This window comes from Balaenoptera acutorostrata, chromosome 6, assembly GCF_949987535.1.
Source record: "Balaenoptera acutorostrata chromosome 6, mBalAcu1.1, whole genome shotgun sequence".
NCBI lineage: Eukaryota > Metazoa > Chordata > Mammalia > Artiodactyla > Balaenopteridae > Balaenoptera > Balaenoptera acutorostrata.
Window position 1 is genome coordinate 57,802,206 of NC_080069.1, and position 23,688 is coordinate 57,825,893.

A 23,688-nucleotide genomic window follows, 5' to 3' on the forward strand; every position below is an offset into this window, starting at 1 on the left:
AGGAATATGCTTTGAAAGGACGTACAGAAAAGGCCTATTTACAGCTCACTTCCCCATCATGCCTATTAGCTTCCAAAATAAGACAGGCTAAGTTCTAAAACATCATGTCACCAGAAAAATAAAGAAACCTGCATCACTGGGGCAAACGCTTCCAAATGCTAAAACATTTATGTTGGGAAACATCTTTAAAAATAATTAATAGCAAGAAAGAAATTGTGGGAAATACCAATACCCTTTATTTTCTACACCTGCTGGGTCAAAGCTAAGGTGGAATATATCCCTCTCCATCCCGTGACAGAAGCCAGGAATGTGTGTACACACACTACACATTTGGAAAGCACAGGTATGTGGGGCTCACAAGTCCCCATCTTCAGGGGAAATGGTATCTCATGGGAAGGCAGAGGAAAAATGCTTTCCTTGAAATGAAGTGAGATAGCATGGTATTCTTCCTTTTCATATCATAGAACATGAGTGCTGGAAAGGATTTGTCTTTGAGGTAATCCAGTCTGTTAGAATCACCTAAGATGCTTATTAAAAATATGGATTCTTGATCACCTGAATTAGAATATCCAGGGCTGAGGCCTAGGAATCTATGTCTCAACATTTACCCTAGTTGACTGATGTAGCTTTAGGAGAATCATGGATTAATTTAAGTCTCCCATCTAACAGATGATGACGCTTAGTCATAAGACCTAACTTGGAAGGGACCTAACACCATACACTGCGCAGCAATCCCTCTTTGCATCACCCCAGACGCACACATTCCAGGTGTGTGCCTGCCCAGCCTTGTCCGACACCTCCACTGACCAAGTAGGAAAGTAGCTTCCCAAAGCTACAAAGTATTTTTGCCCTACGAGCAGCAGTGTTTCGCTACTAATGGGTGGGAGAAAATGCTAGACTTCCCTTGATCCTGGGTGTGCAAGGAGTAAAAGGGAAGGGAACGGAAACAGAGTTGGGAGTGGTGAAGAAATGAGAAGGAAGGAGGAAGAATATCCTCGACCTTCCGGCCCACCTTACACCCCGCCTCCAATCCATGCCCTGATCCAAACTAAATGTGTGTATCTTTGGAAGGAATATCCTTTTAAAACATCTGAACTTGCAGTCAGCTGCAGGGTAGAGTACTGGAGTCAGGGTTACATGTTAGATTTGGAGTGAGTCTGCCACATACTAACTGTGGGACCTTGAGCCGGTGGTAGGGCTGAAGGAGGTTTAAGCTAGAATAAGGAGATCAGGGAGACTTCACATTATAGCACTTCATTTTACAGTCAAGAAAATCAAACTTCAGACAAGTTCAACAAATATTTGTTACAAGGATGAATGAGCAAACATTACACACCTAGTTCTAGGTAAAGCCAGTTGAAGTTTATGATTTGGAATAGCTAAACTCTTCTACATGTTTCAGAAAGAGGATAGTTGGGTTCTTCCTCAATCCTAACAAACATTACGAAGACATGAAATCACGTGTTTACAGAGTAATAGAATAATTATGTATTTAAGCGAACAACTGGTACAGTTAGCATTTTAGAAGGTGAAATCGCCCCCAGAAAACCACAGAATAATAAAGAAAATTGTATATTATCAGGGAAAGGATATTACCCTCATGGAGAAAAAAGCTTGAAAAAACTTGAAAATTGAACGCGGAGAAGTCAAATGTAATACTCAGGAGTGGCACACTCATCATAATATTGGGGCTAAAAGTACTGCATTTCTGGTTTCTCTCGATTTATCATGCTGGATTGTTTTGCAATTCACATGCTCAGTGCTGACAACATGCACGGTAAGCTTTAAAAAATGTTTCCTAAAGGAAAAGGGCACCTGCATCTGTACAATTCCAACAGCCCACTTCCCAAATAACTAGCTGCAGATACCTGAATTTCCCTCAGATCTTTGTCATGAAGATTCTGAAGGGGGTCAATGAAGTTCTGCTTCACTTCCATGTCCAAAGAGTCCTTCACCTCCGAGAGTTCCCGCATGGCCTCCCCCACCTCACCAAGCGCTGGGCCTGCAAGGGGATAACTAAGCACTTGTACTCGTTAAAGAACAAAGGTGAAGGTGAAATGCACTTGCAATAACAGCACCCATCACAGACGAAAAACCTGGGATTACTGTCTGTCTTCTGAAGATAACCAAGACAACAGACAGCATATAATGCCCTCTGGAGATCAGTGTATTTTCCACCTGAGACAGTTCATGAGAGTTCACTGAGTACAATAGACTCAATGCCCCCAATGGGTGGTAGAGGGACCCCTTATTATAAAGAACATAAAATTTTGCTTTTCCTTTAAAAAGCAATTTGGAAGCTCCCTACCCTCCTTTGTAAGTGTTTGCTTTCCCTTAGAGGAGACCTCTTTAAGGCCAGCGCATTCAGCCAAAGCAAATACCAGGAGGAGAGAGCAGGGTTCAATCAGGAAGGACAGTCATTTGCTGCGACCTCACATTGTGAAGGAGTGAAAACAGAAGGTGGTTAGTATGGCAGCTGAGGGTCAAAGGAGAGAGGGGTGAAGGAATTCACCTGCGGTAGTCAAATTAGGTACCCTATATAAAAGAGCAGGGAGCAAGAGAAAGCTCAGGGGGTGGGGCGTTGACTCATGCTGACTGTGACAGTTCCCTCTGCCCCAACACTCTAGTTACCGCCAGACACGTGCAACGGTAAATGTCCAGGCATCTGGATGTGTCAACCAGCTACTGTAATGATGGGATCTCATTAGGAAAAAAGAAAATAAATAAAATTCCTAAGACAAATGACACTAAAAATGATGAAACGACTCTGAAAACAAATTTGGGGCCCATGTGGACAAGACCTAAAATTGAGAATCAAAATATAAAATGGTTTGGATTATTTCCTACAGGGTTTTCTTAGTGGCACTAAAATCCCCATGGACAAATGAAAATGTGAGGAAGCATACATTACCGAAGTTGCAATCATCTCCAAGCTCTCTTCCAAACTTGAGCATGGCCTCTGCCAGCAGTGCTTCTGCCTGAGGATAGCCTGGCCCTTTCTCCTGGCCACGGATTTTTGACATGGTGTTGATCATGCTGAGTTTAGCTCTGGAAGCTGGAGACAAAGAGATAAGAGACTTTCAAAGCAGGCAACATGATGTCGGAGGGACAGGGCTGGGTGGGGAGTCAGGCGTTCACGGGTCTCTAAACCAGCTCAGCTACCGAAAATTGCCCCTCCACCAATGTCTTCATCTGTAATATGTGCAGCTTGGTCCACAGATAAACACACGCCTGCTCTTTTAATCGCTAAACTCTCCCCTTCTCTCAAAATCTCAAGAGGAATTTAATAGAAAAGGCAAAGCTCTTCCAGGTGAAGATCCCATCTTGCCCGTCTTCCTGTGCCTTTTCTTTTTTTATTTTATTTTTTTTAACATCTTTATTGGAGTATAATTGCTTTACAATGGTGTGTTAGTTTCTGCTGCATAACAAAGTGAATCAGCTATACGTATACATATATCCCCATATCTCCTCCCTCTTGCGTCTCCCTCACACCCTTCCTATCCCACCCCTCTAGGTGGTCACAAAGCACTGAGCTGATCTCCCTGTGCTATGCCGCTGCTTCCCACTAGCTGTCTATTTTACATTTGGTAGTGTGTATATGTCCATGCCACTCTCTCACTTCGTCCCAGCTTACCCTTCCCCCTCCCCGTGTCCTCAAGTCCATTCTCTACTCCTGTGCCTTTGCTGATACTCTCTCCATTGCTGTGGCCCTTCAGTCCCTCTGTGGACCTGGGTGGCCCACAGAAAGCACTTCAAAAACTATGGGATTATGTGATCTCGAAGTTTTAGGATTCTACCTTTTATTTCAATTTTAGGAGCCTATAGACTGAAGTAGGAAATTAACTGATAACTCCTGCAGTGTGGGCCTTATGCCATGTTTCATTTACACCGTGTATAAAATAGAACTATTTTCAAAATCACTTCTCAACTAAGATTCTAACAGTAAACAGTCCCATGAAGAACAGAAATATTGTGTTCATTAAAAAGACTTAATTACTTTTCTCGCACATAACTGCTTCTGAAAATTAGTTTTGTGCCACGAAGACAGCATTTCAATTTCTTTTTTGCTTTTACTTTTATAAAAGAAGATGCCTAGAAGGCAAATCCAGTTTTCATGGAAGAAACAGCTTTATTAGCACACTGTTAAAGACAATGATTTACTTGATGCTAGGATACTACGGTTTCTCAGGTTCATTATCAGAGTTGGGAATGTACATTAACCTAGAATTATGCCCAGGATTCCATCTGCTTGGAAACCCCTGAAAGAATCACAGCTAAAGCACACACTTCCAGCATTTAGTGGCTGCCATTTCATCTTGAACATTTGTTTTGAATAGGTTTTAATGTAAACTTTGGGCTTCAAAGGTCGAATCTGCAGACAAAGAGAATTATTATGAGAGGTCATCCTCCCAAGTTTGCCCCAGGGATATTATAATGAACAAGACAGCTATGGCCTCTGCCTTTATGAAGTTTATAGTGAACTGAGGGTAGCGTCTATTTTAAAAGCAATTAGAGTGAAGTGTATATGCTAAGTGCCATGTGGGGAGATTACAGCAAGTCACGAAAGTATATAGCATCACCCTAGTCTGTAGGAGTGGGCAGCGCAAAGAAGGTTTCAGGTGAGAAATATCTTTAAGCTTAGAATCACATAATGTGTAGCAGTTAGTCATGCTAACAGATGTAAAGCCTGGTGGTTCCTGGAAAAAATGTAAAATTCACATTTTCTTTACTTTGCTTCTCATAGAAAATTGTATCATACACGTTAAATTTAAAAAATTGAAAATGTCACATGATGACACATTTTCGGGGGGAATGATATAATTAGAGTATATATTCAAAGACTTTTCTACAATAAGTCATATCTGAAATCCAGGAAAGACATAGTCCCTGCCAACATGCTCACAGTAGAGTGAGGTGTCAGATACATAAACAGTGGCAACAAATGTGATAAATGCAATAATAGCTAATACACACAAGGTACCAGGGAAACACAGAGGAGGAGTAACATTAGCACAAATAAAACTGAAATAAGCTGACCCAGACAATAAGAGGTACCAAATGAACAGAGGGAAAGAAGATAAATGGAGATCAAAGAAACCGAGTAATGAAAACACACACGGTGGTTAATCCCTTCAAGTCCTGTTTTCACCATTTTACACTCTAAAGATTTATTCCTTTTACGAATTTGGTTACTGATTTGTGCTTAGATCTTGGTTCTGCTAAGAGTCGTCTTCCGGTAAGTAATTACCTGAAATAACTGTAACAGTTTAATATATTGTGGCTGATTTTCAAATGCATCATTTTCAATGTTGTTCGATTATGTTGTTCAATTCTTCCATTAATTACTTAGGAACATCTTGAATATGTTCTACATTTTCACGAGAAAGGGGAAGAAAACCATATTCTATTAGCTTATTTCTTCAAATCATCTAAAATACTTATTGATTCATATATTTGAAGAGACCAGCTTTTAAATTTATTCACAGCTATTAACTATTTTTAAGACTCTTGGATTAGTAAAACTTCCGTGTTCTTGAAAAACATCATCAGATGTCTGAATTAACCATTTTTAAGTGTTAACATAATGATTTTTAAAAGCAGTACTTGAAGGAACTTCCCTGGTGGTTCTGTGGTTAAGACTCCACGCTCCCAATGCAGGGGGCCTGGGTTCTGTCCCTGGCCAGGGAACTAGATCCTGCGTGCATGCTGCAACTAAGAGTCCGCATGCCGTAACTAAAAGACCCCGCGTGCCACAACTAAGACCCGGCACAGCCAAATAAATAAATATTAAAAAAAAAAAAAAAAAAAGCAGTACTTGAAGAAACAGAGAGGAAGCCTGGAAAAATACAAATTTAAGACACTAGAATTCCTATAATATGATCTCAGCCTAGACAGCTTCACCAAGTTAGATGTGCCCCTAGGGACCCTTCTCTTCTCTTCTAAAGGGACCTAACTCCTCTCCTTCACATTATCTTTGTATTTGCCATAGCTTTAGCCTTTCTTTCAAATTGTTACAATCTCTCTGACTAAGCCCCCATCTTTACTTTCCCACCTTCGCTATTCTAGTTCAACCTGCCCCCACTGGGTTTACTGCAGAAACAGCTTCCTAATAGCAATCTCTCCCCTGGCCCATGAGAGCAGGATACTGGTATGCTGCTCTGCGTATCTCCCAGCCAGGATTAGCATATATATGTACACGCATTAGATGTTTAACCTTGACTGCTGAAGGAAAGAATAAACGAATAAATAGACTATCTTGGAAACTAGTAGGCGGTCATGGCAGGGGTTTTCATAAGCAGACTCTGTTCATACCCTTTGGCTCAGGTGACTGACAGCCTTTTGAAACATAACAGAGAATGGGAACTAGAAAACTTGTTTCTTTTATGAAGAATAAAAGGAGTAGCAATCTAATAGAGTTCTTTTGCAGAGAGAAGCTACCTGACCTATACTGAAAACAGGGCTTTAGGGCCAGTCCAGACTGTGAACTGTGAGACTTGCCAGTGCACTTCCCCTACTGGTCCCCTAGAGCAGCGGTCCCCAACCTTTTCGGAACCAGGGACTGGTTTCGTGGAAGACAATTTTTCCACGGCTCGCCCACTGCTCACCTCCTGCTGGTTCCTAACAGGCCGAGGACCTGTACCGGTCCGTGGCCCGGGGGTTGGGGAGCCCTGCCCTAGAGAACTGGCAGTCAGGTTCGAACCCTCTGGGCAGAAGACTGGAAGATTCTTCTCTGGGGAATACAACCAACTCAAGAGAAGAGACCTACAGATATTCACAGCTGGAAGCACCCAATGCAACAACTTCAGGCTGATTACCCTAGAATGAAGCTATAATAGTAAATAAGCACCCTCCCTTGACTCAGCTTTACTGTCCTACACCTAAGGGGAAAAGGTTAGCCACTAACATCAGACTTTGAAGAAAGTTTCTAACATGAGAGAGGCAAAACAAACAAGGAAATTGTAAAAAAACAAACAACTCAGGGAAAGAAAAATTACTATCATTAACATTCTTAGGTGTCTACGATACTTTATCAATGAAATAAAAAAGAAACAGAGAACTCTTAGAAATTAAAATATAATTTAACTTTAAATATGAATTTCAATAAAACATAAAATTAAAAAAAATCAATAGAAGCACAGATGATGAAGTTGAGGCAAATCCCCCCAAAAGTAGAACAAAAAACCAGAGATTAAAAAAATCAGAAAGAAAACATAAAATGAGGATCAGTCCAGGAGGTCTAGCAGCTGAATAATGGAAGCTCCAAAAAGAAAGAACACAGAAATAAAAGGGGAAGAAATTCTTTTTAAAAGTTCAAAAATTTCTGAACTAACAAATGTGTTCCCAGATTGAAAGCGTCGATCGAATGCCCAGGACAATGGATAAAAGGATCCTACCAAGGACTATTAACATGAAATTTCATAACACTGGAGACAAAGAGACAGTCCTAAAACCTTTCAGAGAGGAAAAAATAGGCTACACACAAAGTATCAAGTATTAGAAGGGCACTGAACATGAGAAAACCATGAACAACATGAGAAATTTCCTCAGAAAACAATGAAGCAATGACTCCAATATTTTTGGAAGAAATAATCTATAATCCTAAATTCAAATGATCAATTAAGTATAAAAGTAACATATGACATTTTCAAATACACGAGGAAGATTTCAATTTATCTTCCCAAGGTCAATGGAAGAGGCATTCTACCAAAACAAAGGTGTCAGTTGAGAAAAGGGACAGGTTAAGGGATCTAGAAAAAGGGATCTAGTGTAAGAAAAGAGTTGAAGGGGCTTCCCTGGTGGCGCAGTGGTTGGGAGTCTGCCTGCTAGTGCAGGGGACGCGGGTTCGAGCCCTGGCCTGGGAAGATCCCACATGCCGCGGAGCGGCTGGGCCCGTGAGCCACAACTGCTGAGCCTGCGCGTCTGGAGCCTGTGCTCCGCAACGAGAGAGGCCCGCGCATCGCGATGAAGAGTGGCCCCCGCTTGCCACGGCTGGAGAAGGCCCTCGCACAGAAACGAAGACCCAACACAGCCAAAATCAATCAATCAATCAATCAATCAAACATACGCATCTGATTCAAGATCCTCATTAAAAAAAAAAAAAAAAAAAAAAAAAAGAGTTGAAAATGATGATAAAGGGAGATCTCAAGATGGTCCTTGTGCATCAGGCATTGAGCACCAACTGTAGCTGACACTATACATAACCAGGTGCATGCAGCTCAGGGAGCCATGAGCTAAAGGGAACTATAGGCTCCCCATGATCCCCACTGGAATCAGGTTATAGTTGTCCACTACTGTACCTTGCTTTATAATGCACCCTTCATTGGCCTCCTCCCCTTTCCTAATCCCCTAACAGGATTTCCTGGAATCATCTTCTAAATCAACCACTTGTGCTCACATCCATGCACATGGTTTAGTTTGGGGGGACCCGTACTAAGACAGTAACCAATCTAGAATGCAGCATCAGATACGTATCTGAAAGATGATTGACACCTGGCACGTTTCAATGTATTGACAGGAAATTCATATTTGTGGCAGAGGGTTAGGGAAAGAATCAGTGAAAGGTACACAAAAAGTTAAGAAACTGAAAATTAAAACAATTATTAACTCCAGGAAAAACAAGAAGGTTGTATAAGAAAAGAAATATAACCATGTTATTCTGCATGTCTCAGATCTGTTACAAGTTTTACAAGGGCATAAAATGTAAATACTGAATACTGATCCAACATAAATTATGCTATAAACATACTGGAAAAATGAGAGAGGGGAAAGATGTGGAAGAATGGGAAAACAGGAAAAGAGCAAACAATCCTCATCTTTTAAAACAGGAATCAAACTGAAACACCTAAGACTGGAAAACTAAGCAGAGGCAACATTAGCATGTTGTTTCAAGACAGAAGTAAAAACCAAAGAAACAGCCAAACAGGTTTTGAAAGTGTTGCTTCTGGGAAATGGAAATGGGGGAAGCAACTCCAGGAGGACTCCTGTTTTTTGTAAAAAGCTTTAAAAAAATATTTTATTTTTTTATAATATGAGCATATATTACTTCCATTATGAAGTACTAAATTTAACATATTTCCCACTTCTTTTTCCATCAGTAGACCTAATTTAGTGGCTGAACTGCATAAACTACTCATAGTATCTTCACAATCTGGGCACTGCTCTAACCTCAAGGGTCCTTCCACCAAAAGGTTCTGCTGAAAAATATGTTCAGTGGTATAAAGAGAATTGGCTAGGAAGAGAAAAGTTAATAAGGATTAACAGGTGAAATGCCATCAAGGAAAAAACCATCAGAGGCAAGGTCTCAATGAGTCCACATCTAGGTGATTTCTGGAAGGAAATGTATCTGGTGAACTGAAACAGCAGGAAGTAAAATTAGGATGACCAAGAAAGCTGATTTATTCCCCCAAAGGGCTTCCATTGTTTTGTCTTCTGTTAAAAAGGGGAGGGGGAGCAGTTTCTTTTTTGTCCTCAAAAATTTATACTATCTTTTCAGGAAGAGAAACAGGGGCAGTCAAAGCTCAATCTGTACCAGTTCTGGACTCTAAAGCATAATCTGTACCATCCCTTGAAGAGCTTTCTAATTCTGGACACAGCCAAAGGGAAGTCAAAGCTCTGCGGAGAGTAAAACAGAAGCTCTGCTCACACTGCCAAATGGAGTTATTTTCCTCTGACCTAAAAGTGGTGTCCCTGTGAGTCACTGCTCAGTCTCTCCTAAGCAACTAGCATGGTAACTAACTGGGAATGTTGAAAACCCAGTACTTCTGCTAAATCTTAGTGTAAAAAAAAAAAAAAAAAAAATTATTTCTTAATCCAAATGAACAAACAGGAAAACAGACCATTAGGTCTTGTCTGTCATGGAAAACAGCATAATGCATTACAATAAACATTAGCTTTGGTTCATACAAACACAGGTAAAAATCCAGGCTCCAAATCTTGCTAGCTGTGTATCCCTGAAAAATCATTTAATTCTGAAAGTTATTATCAGGATTCAGTGATAAACAGCCAAAAGAGCAAGTAGCACAGACACACACCACAGGCACTGGAGACGGGGTGGGGGAAAGCCTTCCTTTCTACCCTTCATGTTCTCTTTCTAGAAGTGTGTGTGGAGTGTTCCACTGTCAACTTGCTTGTATGGGAAACTACATTTCCCAGAAGCCCTCCCCTGCACGTCTCCAAGCTAGAATTGGTCCAAAGTGAGGCTGTGCACATTTGGGAGGCGAAGGTGAAGCAGCAGCCATACACTCTGAAGGCTGAGGTGAAAACAGGTTCCAGTTTGTCCTCGATTTCATACTCTGTGCCCAGCTCTTCTTGAATGCTGATTCCGCTGACCAAGAGTGCCCCCAGGCCCACCACAGAGCTTTTGCCGCAAACTCACAGAGGTGGTAACCTTGAAGAGACAACAGTCTTCCACAGCCTTCCATGCCAGCTGCCCTGTCAGTGCTGCTCCAGCAGCTGGGCCTGCCTACCTTCCAGATTCCTGTAAGTTCGTTTTCCTGGGTCAGGGCTGGTCAGTGGACTTTCTCTGATCCTTAACTCTACTTTTTTGGTCTTTATTTACCCAGATCTTCCTACAACTGTACAAGCTCTAGTTCGTTTAATAAGTCTCTTAGTCCATAGTATCCACCATGTCTTTGCTTCCCTTATTGAACTCTGACTGACACAGTGGCTGATGGTCCAATATCCAAACTGACAAAAATTTATGATTTATCCTTGATAGAGCCCTGAAAGTAAGTCAATAAAAATGATTGTAAATATTTCAATTCTGCAACTCTGTTTTCAGGATAGACATAAATTTCTGCAGCTCTGTAGGTAGGAGTTTGCTGCTAACTGTGGAAAGAAAACCAGAAAGGACAGCCAGTTTAACAAGGTGGGATTAAGACACAGACTTTGGAGTCAGGCTGTCTGAGACCAAATCCTGGCTATATTTCTTTTTTTTTTTTTAAAGGAATTCCTTTATTTTTATTTTTATTTATTTATTCATTCATTTATTTATTTATTTATTTATTTATTTATTTATGGCTGTGTTGGGTCTTCGTTTCTGTGCGAGGGCTTTCTCTAGTTGCGGCAAGCGGGGGCCGCTCTTCATCGCGGTGCGCGGGCCTCTCACTATCGCGGCCTCTCTTGTTGCGGAGCACAAGCTCCAGATGCGCAGGCTCAGTAATTGTGGCTCACGGGCCTAGTTGCTCCGCAGCACGTGGCATCTTCCCAGACCAGGGCTCGAACCCGTGTCCCCTGCATTGGCAGGCAGATTCTCAACCACTGTGCCACCAGGGAAGCCCCTGGCTATATTTCTTGCTGGATGATTTTGGGCCTCAGTTTCCTCATTTGTAAAATGGTACCTCCCCCTCATTGTAAGGTTAGGATGAAGCAAGGATTAGATGATATAATGTATGTCACAATATTGGTACATGATAAACATGCAATAAATGTTGGCTATTTCTGTGAATATCAGACATGCCAGCAAGTTCCCTGTGTGATTTTGTATGAGTTACTTTACCTCTCTGAGTCTCAGGTTCTTCACGGATAAAAAGTTGAAAAAAAAGGAGACAGTTGGATAATTCCTAAAACTCTTCCAAGTTCCCCTACTTCAGGTGGTTCTTCTTAGATAGAAGACTTCTCCAAGAAAGAACGCCCTGGCCTTCAGCCGTAGAAAACTTCAGCAGTTTCCTGAAGTTGCTAGAACTGTCCGTCTTCTTGGAATGACCCCATTCTCTGTCTACCTGCCCAACACAACACCAGGCACATCTTTTCTACAGTCTTTCCCAATTACCCTTTACCTCTACTGCCTCCAAGTATACGTGACCCTTCCCTCATTTTATGTCTCCACCGTGCCCTGTACATACACAGATCATATCTCACATGATACTTTCTCTCTTTTCTGCATGTCTGTTTCCTGATACAAGTTAGGAAACCACATCCTACTGAATTCTAGCAAAGGGCCAAGCATACAGCAGGTGCTTACTTATTAACTGTGGGCTGAATGATTTCATTTAAAAGTTTTGGTTTTTTATACAATTTTCTGTATATATCATTTTTTTCTAATCCTTAGAAAAGACTTCCCTGTTCAAAAGCAGAACAATCTCTTATTGTGCTCTAAAACGGAGCAAGAGGCTGCTGATAAGATCTAATTACACACTAACTCTGTGATCTGATAGGATGATTTGGGAGAGCAGGTCACGCTGATGGCAATCTGGCTGGTGTTTCCCTTACATACACGAGATTTTAAGATTTCCGAGGATGCTGGGCCTTTTCATTTCTCCTGACTCCATTCTTTAAAGTGCAGAAGGGCGAGACCCCATTTTCTATTCACTCATTATTAACGCTGGTTCTTTGGAAGCAAGTCATCTCTCAACTATGCCATGAAAAACTGCTTTATCAGAAAATGATAAGAAGCTGATCACACAATCCCCTGGAATCAGGATAGAGGCTCTCATTTCTCCCAACAAAAGAGGGCTCCTATGCTAAATTATAAGCCCTAAGGGGATAAAAAAAGATCAGTAAAAATCAATACATAGGTGACACTGGAAACAATTACGTATCCCCCAATACAGAAAAATTATGAATTTGCACTCCCTGAGTGAAGTGGTATTTACTAAAAAAATCAGCTTTCTAAAGATTTTTTTCAGTGATTAAATGAATAAAACATTCATTGCCTGAGAGGGACTATGCCAGAGAGACTCTGAGAGAAGCAAGGCCCAGTCTCTGTCCTCAATGAGCTTATTGTCTAGTTGGAGAGTCAGAGAGCGCCTCCACTCACTGTGATCTGAGGCAGACTCGGGCCATACTGTGAGTAAGGTTATAATGTATTCACACCACAGAATTGAGCAATGAATTCTGCTAGGAGAGTAAGGCCAGGAAGGGTCATGAAACAGGTGACACTTGAGCTGGGTTTCTGGAAGAGTGAGCTGTAAAGGCAGAGGGGTAGGAAGGGCCATTCCAGGCATCTGGCGACTATGAGCAAAGGCACATAACAATGCCTGGCGCATTTGGAAACTTCAAAGTATCTGTGGCTTAGGTGCAAGGCCAAACAGAACAATGTGAAGAGGCCACAGAGTTGGAACCAGGCTGTGAAGGGCCCTGAATTGCATGCTAAGGAGCTTAGAGTCTCCCATCAAAGGTTTCTGACAGAGTTATTTAACATCTAGACCTTCAAAAGGGCTTTAATTCAAATTATATCAGGTTTAGATTTTGGAAAAAAGATTTCTATCATCAATTTAGGGAAACTGAGAAGTGGGAAGGGGGTCTTCCTAAAATGGGAAGCCACTGGAGACAGAGAGACCAGTTATGAAAACACTGTAATAGATGAGTCCTAAGGAAATAGGAGAAGGGAGAAGCTTTAGAGTCCTGTGGTGGGTAGCATTAACCAGGTGACTGAATAAATGTGAGGAGAAAGAAGAAGGGCATCTAGGATGGTGTTAGGGCAGTGGCCGGCTGCCCATTAATCACCTGGGGAGGTTTTAAAACTACTGATTCCTCCAAAGGTGGTACTGGGTCAACGAGATTCTGTAAGAAAAAACATTGACTCAACTCTACCTCACACTATACCTAAAATTGATTCTAAGTGGATTGCAGATCTAACTATGGAAGGAAACACAGTACAACTTTCAGAAAATGATATCGGAGAACACACTCATGACCTGTAGAATATGCGAATATTTCTTAAAATAGGACACACAAACACTTATTCATAAAAAAAGCATTTCTAAATTGGACTATGTTAAAATTAAGTACTTCTATCTTTCAAAAGAAATCATTAGAAAGAATTAAAAGGCAACCAAAAAAATGTGGCTTCCCTGGTGGCACAGTGGTTAAGAATCCGCCTGCCAATGCAGGGGACACGGGTCCGAGCCCTGGCCCAGAAGATCCCACATGCCACGGAGCAACTAAGCCCGTATGCCACAACTACTGAGCCTGCACTCTAGAGCCTACAAGCCACAACTACTGAGCTTATGTGCCACAACTACTGAAGCCCATATGCCTAGAGGCCGTGCTCCGCAACAAAAGAAACCACGACAGTGAGAAGGCCATGCACCTCAATGAAGGGTAGCCCCTGCCGCAACTAGAGAAAGCCTGCACACAGCAATGAAGACCCAACACAGCCAAAAATTAAAAAAACAAATTAAAAAAAAAAAGGCAACCAAAAAAATGTTCAGATACTCACAATACACATATCCAAAATAGGACTTGTATGCAAAATATTAAAAAGAAAAAACTCCTATAAACCATTAAGAAAAAGATGACCTAATTTTTTAAATGTGTAAGAGGCTTGAACAGACAGTTCACCAAATAAGATATTGAAATATCTAATCTGAAAGGGGCTCAACTTCATTATTTTGCCAATGCAAATAAAACCACATTGAAACATACCCACAGGAATGGTTAAAGTGGAAAAAAAAGAAAAGAAAAAAAACACAGAAAATATCAAGTGTTCAGAGGGTGTAGAACAACCTGAACTCTCAAATTCTGCTGGTGGGAGTAAGAACTGGTAGAACATTTTGGAAAACAACTTAGCAGTATCTGTCTACAAAAGCTGAAAAGACTTACACCCTGTGCCCCAGCAATTCCACTTGTAGGCATATATCCATCAGAAATGTGCATAAGACTCATATACAAAAATGGGCTATTCAAAATAGCCAGAAAATAGAAACACCCAAATGTGTATCAGTGAGAAAACAGACAAATAAATTGTACTCTATTCTCACAACGGAACGCTAGACAACAATGAGAATGAAAGGACTAAACCTACACACAGCAAAACAAATATAAAGTTGAGCAAAAGGAGGCAGATCTAAAGAGTACATGCTCTATGATTCCATTTAAGCAAAGGTCTAAATTAGACAGAGCTATATGGCCTTAGAAGTCAGGACAGCTTGCATCTGGAAGGGCAGCAATGTGCAGTTTCTTAAACTAGGTACCTTTACATGACATTATCAGATTGTAATAATTCATTGAGCCATACATTTATGATTTGAGCACTATACTTTTTGTATATTATAGATCAATAAAAAGCTCAGGAAAAAAAAACAAAACCTGATGCCTGTGTCCCACTCCCAGATTTCCGAGTAACTGGTCTGCCTTGTGGTCTGGCCAGCTACAGTCTTTAAAGTCCCTTAGGTGATTCTAACATACACCAAGTTTGAGAACATTGCATTCCAATCTCTAGACTGAATACTGGGTAGGTGATGATAAAAATCTGAGATGAAGAACACAGGAGGAAGAGACTTGGGGGAGGAAATACAGAGGTGTTTCAAATTCAGCAAATACAAAGTCTAACAGAATATCCACAAGATTGGACTAAACATGTAACTAAATACATGGGTCTTGAGCCCAAAAGAGGGTAGATTATCTGGTAACACCTGGAATCTTTTTTTTTTCTTTCCCAGTTTTACTGAGATATAATTGGCCTATAACATTGAATAAGTTTAAGATGTACAACATAATGATTTGATATATGCATATATCATGAAATGATCACTATGGGAAGTTTAGTTAACATGCATCCTCACACAGTTACAATTTTTTTTTTTCTGATAAGAACTTTAAACATCTACTCTCTTAGCAACTTTTAATATGGTATTGAAATATAGAAGTTAAACAATATGGTACTGTTAACTATAGTCATCAAGCTATACATTACATCCTCAGAACTTACTTATCTTATAGCTGGAAGTTTGTACCTTTTGACCACTTTCACCCATTTCATGCACTCCCCCTACCCCTCAGCTCTGACAACCACCCATGTGAGCTCTGTTTCTATGAGTTTGGTTTCTTTAGATTCCACGTAAGTGAGATCATACAATTTTTTGGTGTGTATACATACATTTATAAAATGGAATATTATTCAGCCATAATAAAGAAGGAAACACCTGGAATCTTGAAGTCCAGGCCATTAGATAAAAGGAAGAAGGGGAAGAAAATCCCCCCCAAATCAAGATAAAACAAAATTCCCTAAGTCTTCTTTTTCTTCTGGTTTTATATTTGGTAGGTGGGAATTAGCTGTAATTAGTGTTACCATCAGCCAGGAGCTTTACATAAACATTTTTTTTTAAATTTTATTGAAGTATAGTTGATTTACAATGTTGTGTTTGTAAATTTCTGTAAAGTGATTCCATTTTATATATATATATATATTCAGTTATATATATATATATATATATATATATACTTTTTCATATTCTTTTCCATTATGGTTTATCACAGAATACTGAATATATCAATAGTTCCCTGTGGTATACAGTAGGACCTTGCTGTTTATCCATTCTATATATAATAGTTTGCCTCTGCTAATCCCAAACTCCCAGTCCTTCCCTCCTCCACCACTCCCCGTGGCAACCACAGTCTATTCTCTATATCTGTGAGTCTGTTTTTGTTTTGTAGATATGCTGATTTGTATCATATTTTAGATTCCACATTTAAGTGATATCATACGGTATTTGTCTTTCTCTTTCTGATTTCACTTAGTATGATAATCTCTAGGTCCATCCATGTTGCTACAAATGGCATTATTTCATTCTTTTTGATGGCTGAGTAGTATTCCACTGTGTATAAATATATACCACACCTTCTTTATCCATTCATCTGTTGATGGACGTTTAGGTTGTCTCCGTGTCTTGGCTATTGTAAATAGTGCTGCTATGACATAGGGGGTGCATGTATCTTTTTGAATTATAGTTTCATCTGGGTATATGCCTAGGAGTAGGATTGCTGGATCATATGGCAACCCTATTTTCAGTTTTTTGAGGAACCTCCATACTGTTTTCCATAGTGGCTGCACCAATTTACATTTCCACCAACAGTGTTAGAGGATTCCCTTTTCTCCACACCCTCTCCAGCATTTGTTATTTGTAGACTTTTAAATGACAGCCATTCTGACTGGTGTGAGGTGATACCTCATTGTAGTTTTGATTTGTATTTCTCTAATAAGTAGAGATGTTGAGCATCTTTTCATGTGATCCCTATCAAATTACCTATGACAGTTCCTACAGAACTAGAACAAATAATCCTAAAATTTATATGGAACCATAAAAGACCCAGAATTGCCAAAGGAATCCTGAGGAAAAAGAACAAAGCAGGAGGCATAACCTCCCAGACTTCAGATAATACTACAAAGCTACAGTAATCAAAACAGTGTGGTGCTGGCACAAAAACAGACATTAATGGAACAGAACAGAGAGCCCAGAAAAAAAAAAACACACACCTATGATTAATTAATCTTCAACATAGGTGGCAAGAATATAAAATGGGAAAAAGTCTCTTCAGCAAGTGGTGCTGGGAAAGTTGGACAGCCGCATGTAAATCAATGAAGTTAAAACACACCCTCACACCATACACAAAAATAAACTCAAAATGGCTTAAAGAATTAAACATAAAGATATGATACCATAAAACTCCTGGAAGAGATCACAGGCAAAATATTCTCTGACATAAATCATACAAATGTTTTCTTAGGTCAGTCTCCCAAGTCAATAGAAATAAAAACAAAAATAAACAAATGGGACCTAATCAAACTCACAAGCCTTTGCACAGCAAAGGAAACCCATAAACAAAATGAAAAGATAACCTATGGGAGAAAATATCTGCAAATGAAGCTACCGACAAGGGCTTAATTTCCAAAATATACAAAGAGCTTATACAACTCATCAACAAAAAAACAAACAACCCAATCAAAAAATGGGCAGAAGACCTAAACAGACATTTCTCCAAAGATGACACACAGAAGGAGAGTTTATTAATGGTTTTTTAGCTACACAGTTTTCTAGAAGGGTTTGTGTGTGACAGGGCTCGTAAAAACCTTGAGGAAAATACTACCTCAGATTTGGCATAATGAGGAATTAATTATGAAGGAAGCAGATTAGATGGGATATTCTGAGGGAAAAAGAGGCTGATCAGGGTCTGGCAGATAATTATTAAGAAGTTGGAAAGCATGTGACCTAAAGATTATAAAGATTTAAAAATCTTCATGTTTTGAAAACTTATGTATTTGGAAATCACTAATTTGAGTTAGAAGCTTCAAGGGATGACAGAAAATAGCAAATGTGCATTAAGTTCCTAATGTTAGCTGGAGGTAGACCCTCCAGGGAGCCCCGGACCCCTCTTCTCTTTGGGGCCTGTCATCTTCAGCCCACAGTAGTTTTGTGGTGCACATAAACATTTAAACTTAATCTTCACCACCACCACCACCAGCCTGTGGATCTCACTGTGTCATTCCCACTGTGGAGAGAGGGTTGGGTTGCATCCACAAGGTGAAGATGCAGAGGCTCAGGGAGACTGAAAAATCTGCCCAAGTTCTCATAAGTTACTATGAGGCAAAAACAGAATTTAGACTCCCTTGGGGAGCCAGAAATAACCCCTGACTGCTGTCTAAACTGCTGAGAGAACCCCCACTGAAGAAAATGCATGACATTGCCCTGCTGGCATGTTGTGCTTCCTACCTTAATATTCTCCTAAGTGAATGCTATGTCAGGGGACGCCTTATTGAGCCATGTGCGACAAATTGGCTGGCTGGGCCAATGAAGACCCCCTGAAAGTGAGTATTGCAGGGACTTTGGAGCAATTTTAAATAAGTATTTTATTACTGTCTGTATTCTTTTCCTAGGGCTGCTATAACAAAGTTACCATAAACTGGGTGACTTCCAACAATAGAAATGAATTCTCTCACATTTACGAAAGCCTCTTCCCTATACCTTGCCCTATGCATCTCTTCCATTTGGCTGTTCCTCAGTTGCTTCCTTTATAATAAACCAGTAAACATGAAATGAGCGTTTCTCTGTGTTCTGTCAGCCATTCTAGCAAATTAGCAAACCCAAGGAGGGGGTCAGAAGCAGCAGAGGCATCTGACATTGGAGCAGTCTTGTGGGACTGAGCCCTTACCTGATGCCAACTCCAGGTAGATAGTGTCAGAACTGAGTTGAATTGTACGACCCCCTGGTAGAGTCAGAGAACTGGTTGGTGTAGGGAGAAAAACGTACTCCTCTAGTGTCAGAAGTGTTCTGTGGGTAGAGTGTAGGGAAAGAACAGTAGTTTTCCTTTTACATCTCTAAAACAGGCTGCAGCACACCCATGTGAGTGGGCGCTGACGATCTGACAGACATCTGTAGGAAAACCCTTGAGACTGCTTTTCTAGAAAGGTTCCGTGAAATGTCAGGACAAGTGGATCCCAAGCCTCTGAGGACAAGGCAAAAATGGTGTTTTCTAAAGAGGGGTTGATCCCAAAGACAGTGATGGCAAAAGATGGATCACTCTTTTTCCTAAGTGGGGGGGGGGGGGCGGGGAAAGGAGAGACAGTTCTGATGTCATTTTATTTTATTTTTTTTACTTTCATTAACTATAATTCAAAATCAAGGTTTACAGAAGTCTTTGTGGAACAGAAAGCTGGAATGAAGAGGCCCAGCACAAATCTGAGCACAGGTTGGGGAGGGGGTGAAGGGGAACAGGGTGATGAAAATGAGTGTTCACTGCAAGGGGGCAGGGATGAGTGATAAGTCTGCACCCCATCTTTCTCTTCCCTACTAAATGATCATGACAGGAGTTTTTGGCAAAAGACCTTCTGTAACTTAAAAAAAGTACAACCTGCTTTAAACTGCTGTATAATGCTCTCAAGAGTAGCTTCCTTCTCTCTTCAACTGGGAAATTTCAAATAAAAAAACATAGTGACAGGGCATCTGTCTGTCACAACAGGGAAGAATAAAAGCCACCCCGACCCTGGCTAGTGTTGATGAAGGCAGTTGACACACTCAGGCAGAAGATGTGGCCATAGCATTCCAAGTCACATCTTCATGTTCTGACTGAGAGGGGAAACCTAATGGACTTAGCGTCCATCAGGGAAGGCCAAAGACAGGGAATAAATTTTTCAGAAACCTTTCACTTCTTTTAGGGACTTAATTCCTTTCTCATCTCTACCTACCTTACAGAAAACAAACCTAGCTGCCTCAAAGAGCAGAGAGCTTTAGTAGACAAATGCTTAATGACTTGTACTAGTCTTCATAAATGCTACCATCTGGTCTGAAATTTTAGAAAGAGCCCTGAAATATCTTTGAATAACTGAAGATCACGATGACATTTCATCTCATAGCTATCATTTCAGAAATATCTACTATGTGTAATTCACATACATCATCTCTTTAATCCTCCCCAAAATACGAGAGACAGCTTCGGCTTCTCCATTTTACAGATGAGGAAAATGAAGCAGAAAGAAATGATGTACTTGCTCAAGGACACACAGCAACAAGAAGCTGAGCAAAAACTGAATCCTAGTTGTGTCTCAAAAACCCGATTTCCTCCCAGAATGCCACTCTTGACTCTGGCTGCTTTATTACTTCTTCATTAAAATAGGTCGAATTAAGACATGTCAGCAGCAAGATGTAGAGCTCTAGCTATACTTACACTTGTTAGGTGTTTGAAAATGCGGAGGTGAAGAAGTGTGATACATGCTGTGACTCAGGAAGCAGGATGAGTGCTGCACTAGAGTTAGGAGACTGGAGGTCTCTCCATCTGCGCGACCTTGGCTGAGCCACCTAGCCCTCTGCTTCCTCACCTCGAACCTAAGAAGACCAGCTTACCTGATGTCCGTAATGCCTTTCAAATCTGACAACCTCTCATACATGCACTACAATCCACTAGGATAAGTGAACTAAGTCACCTGCAAATGAGTACATGGTATCTATCCCCGTGTATACAGAACCTTAATGTAAATTTTCAAAACCAAAGAAACTCGTCCTTTGCAAAACCCTCTTGGAGGTCAAAACCAATAGGTCTTACTTTAAACCTCCAATGTAAAGATTTTACCTTTATTCTTTTTTTAATCCCTCCTTTATACAGTTTTTTTTTCTACAAGAATGAATACTACAGCCAGACTATTTCCTAATGATCTGGTTTCTGTGTATGGGTCTTTACAAAAACAAGAATTTTTTTAAAAGATCAAATAGATATTTCAAGGAAAACAAGAAGGTAATTTACTCTCCCTTCTTGTAGAAAGTTATTAAATTTCAATAGGGAAGTTAATTACTAAATACAACAAATATTGTGAACAAGCATTGTTAAAATTGAGAGGACAGAAGTGATATTTAGATGCGAAAATATAGCCTCTTTTTGAAGATAAAAAAATTAGAACTGCATTCTTCTGTGATGGAATCTATTATCATTCCCTACTAATTAATGCAAGGGCATGTGCTGTCAACGGGATAAAAGGACAGGGTTCACTGTAGCTCTGCTGAGAAGAGAAGGTTTACCGCAATCTCACTGTTCCTGGTTATAAGCAAGAGATACTAATACTTAGTAACAGAATTGTTGTGATGGTGAAATGAAGTGATATATGTAATCAAAGCAGGCAGTAAATAAATGTTAGTTCTTTTCTTCCCTTTCCCTCTTTTGACTGGAAAAAAAACACAAAACTGTAGTTGATGCCCATTTCATTGAAATGGTCACCAAGAGCTAAAAATCTACTTACCTCTTTATTATCGATCAAAGCTCAATGATATCTTTAGTTGGAGCAAAAAGTTAAGTCTGAATTACATCAACTAAATTTGTAAAGTCTTTTACAGAGATTGTAATTGGGATATGAATACAAATCCCCAAATCACACTAAGTTAGATTTGGGGCTTAATACTTGCAACAAAATGTATGTAATAAGTAACATTTTAGCATATACTTCACACTGGCAACCTGTGATGATTGTGTATAATGGCCTAATTTTTCCGGATGAAATCTCAGAATATTTGCAAGTCTAAAACGATCTCTCTGGGCTTCCCTGGTGGCGCAGTGGTTGAGAATCTGCCTGCTAATGCAGGGGACACGGGTTCGAGCCCTGGTCTGGGAAGATCCCACATGCCGCGGAGCGGCTGGGCCCGTGAGCCACAACTACTGAGCCTGCGCGTCTGGAGCCTGTGCCCCGCAGCGGGAGGGGCCGCGATAGTGAAAGGCCCGCGCGCCGCGATGAAGAGTGGCCCCCACTTGCCGCAACTGGAGAAAGCCCTCGCACGAACCGAAGACCCAACACAGCCAAAAATAAATAAATAAATAAATAAAGTAGCTATAAAGATGTTAAAAAAAAAATAGTAAAAAAAAAAAAAAAAAAAATTAAAAAAAAAAAAAAACAAAAAACGATCTCTCTGATGCGCCTTGTACTGTGAGCAACGTGTTTCCTAGCCTTGCACACTAACAATTATTAAAGGGTACAAAAGATTTATATGGTAATTAGGACGTAGGTAAATAACCTCAAACCTCTGCAGTTGCTTTTGAAGTTAAATATTAGAAGGGACTGAGGAAAGGGAAGAGGAAGCTTTGCCTGCTGATTTATACAAATATGTAGTTGTAGCAGGGAATCATACTACTCTCAACCCAAATAATGGTATTTATAAAACACTTCTCTCCAAGGTAGCAAAGCTCTTGTGTGCCCCTGCTGAGTGGGAAACAGTGGGGAGGTATTTTAAGACACTCAGCCGCGATACACAGTCAGCAGCCCTCAAGAACCCGTGAGATGGGACAGCAAACATCTCCCACCTCCGCATGGGGTGTTATAAGACGCCAGCACAGGTCTCACAGTGTGCCCTGGGAAAGGAGGCAATTACATCGCAGGAGCAGTTCCTGCTATTTGAAAAGTACACAATCCTCTGTGCACTAACATCATGAGCTTCTGCTTCGTCAGGTTTTTGGAGCAGACAGAACTATGATATTCTTGTGGCAAGGGTCCTACAGTGGGACTTTTCCCTGGAGGCCTTACCTGTGGAGGAATTGCTGGGTAAGCCCCTGAGATACCCTGGGGTAGGGCTGCAGACCACTGGGAAGGGAAGGTGAGTGACATTTCTCGAGCCCTTATAAAGTGCCAGGCACTGTACCAAATGCTTTTCACTGTCACATGTTTCAAAGAGATCTTCAGTCTTAGCATAGAGTGGACTTGTCCTACCTCTCCCTGAGGGGTTCAGGAGTCTCCATCCAAAGCTGAAAAGATATGACAGGCTTTCCCCATCTACTTCCTGCTTCCATATTAAGGAGCCAAAAGTGATAAGGGCAAATGACCTGTTGGCCCCAGCAGACAGTGATATACTTGAAATAGGAGCTCTGGTTGGGGAACAAACAGCCATACTCTATTAGTTTTCCATGCTGTGTAACAAAGTTCCACAAACTCAGTGGCTTCAAGCCACAGATTTATTACCCTACAGTTTCTGTAGGTTAGAAGTTCAGGCACAACTTAACTGCGTCCTCTGTTTGGGGTCTCACAAGGCTATATTCAATTCAAGGTGTCAGCCAGGTTGCTTTATTATCAGGAAGCTTCAGTGGCAATGAATCTGCTTCCCAGCTCCCTTGGGTTACTGACAAAATTTCACTTCCCTGCGGTGGTTTTGACTGACAGCGCTGGCTTCTTACTGGCTGTTGGCTAGAGGCCATCCCCAGCTCCCTGACACTCATCCCTCTTCTAAGACAGTCACTACATGGCAGTCTGCTTCTCGTAGGCCAGCAGGAGAATCCCTCTCGCTCTAGCTGCTAAGAAAGTTTTATATAATATAATGTGATCATGGGAATAACATCCCACAATTTTGCCATGTAATGTAACCTAACCAAGGGAGTGGAGAGTGGTGATCCCATTACCTTTGCCATATTTTACTGTTTAAAAGTAAGTCACAGATCCCACCTACACTCAAAGGGAAGGGATTACAAAGGATGAAAATCGTTAGGGGCCACTTGAGTGTATTC

The 23,688-nt window shown here is 40.7% G+C and overlaps 1 protein-coding gene across 1 annotated transcript in view; it reads right to left on the reverse strand.

Moving 5' to 3' along the window:
* The window catches only part of SH3GL2 (SH3 domain containing GRB2 like 2, endophilin A1), a 198,364-nt gene that overhangs the window by 7,482 nt on the left and 167,194 nt on the right, over positions 1–23,688 (reverse strand). Inside the window, exons 4-5 of the mRNA XM_057549423.1 lie at positions 2,912–3,055; positions 1,869–2,002 (exon numbers count right to left, since the gene is read on the reverse strand). Coding sequence (XP_057405406.1) covers positions 1,869–2,002; positions 2,912–3,055 — 278 coding nt within the window. The remainder of the gene's footprint in view (positions 1–1,868; positions 2,003–2,911; positions 3,056–23,688) is intronic.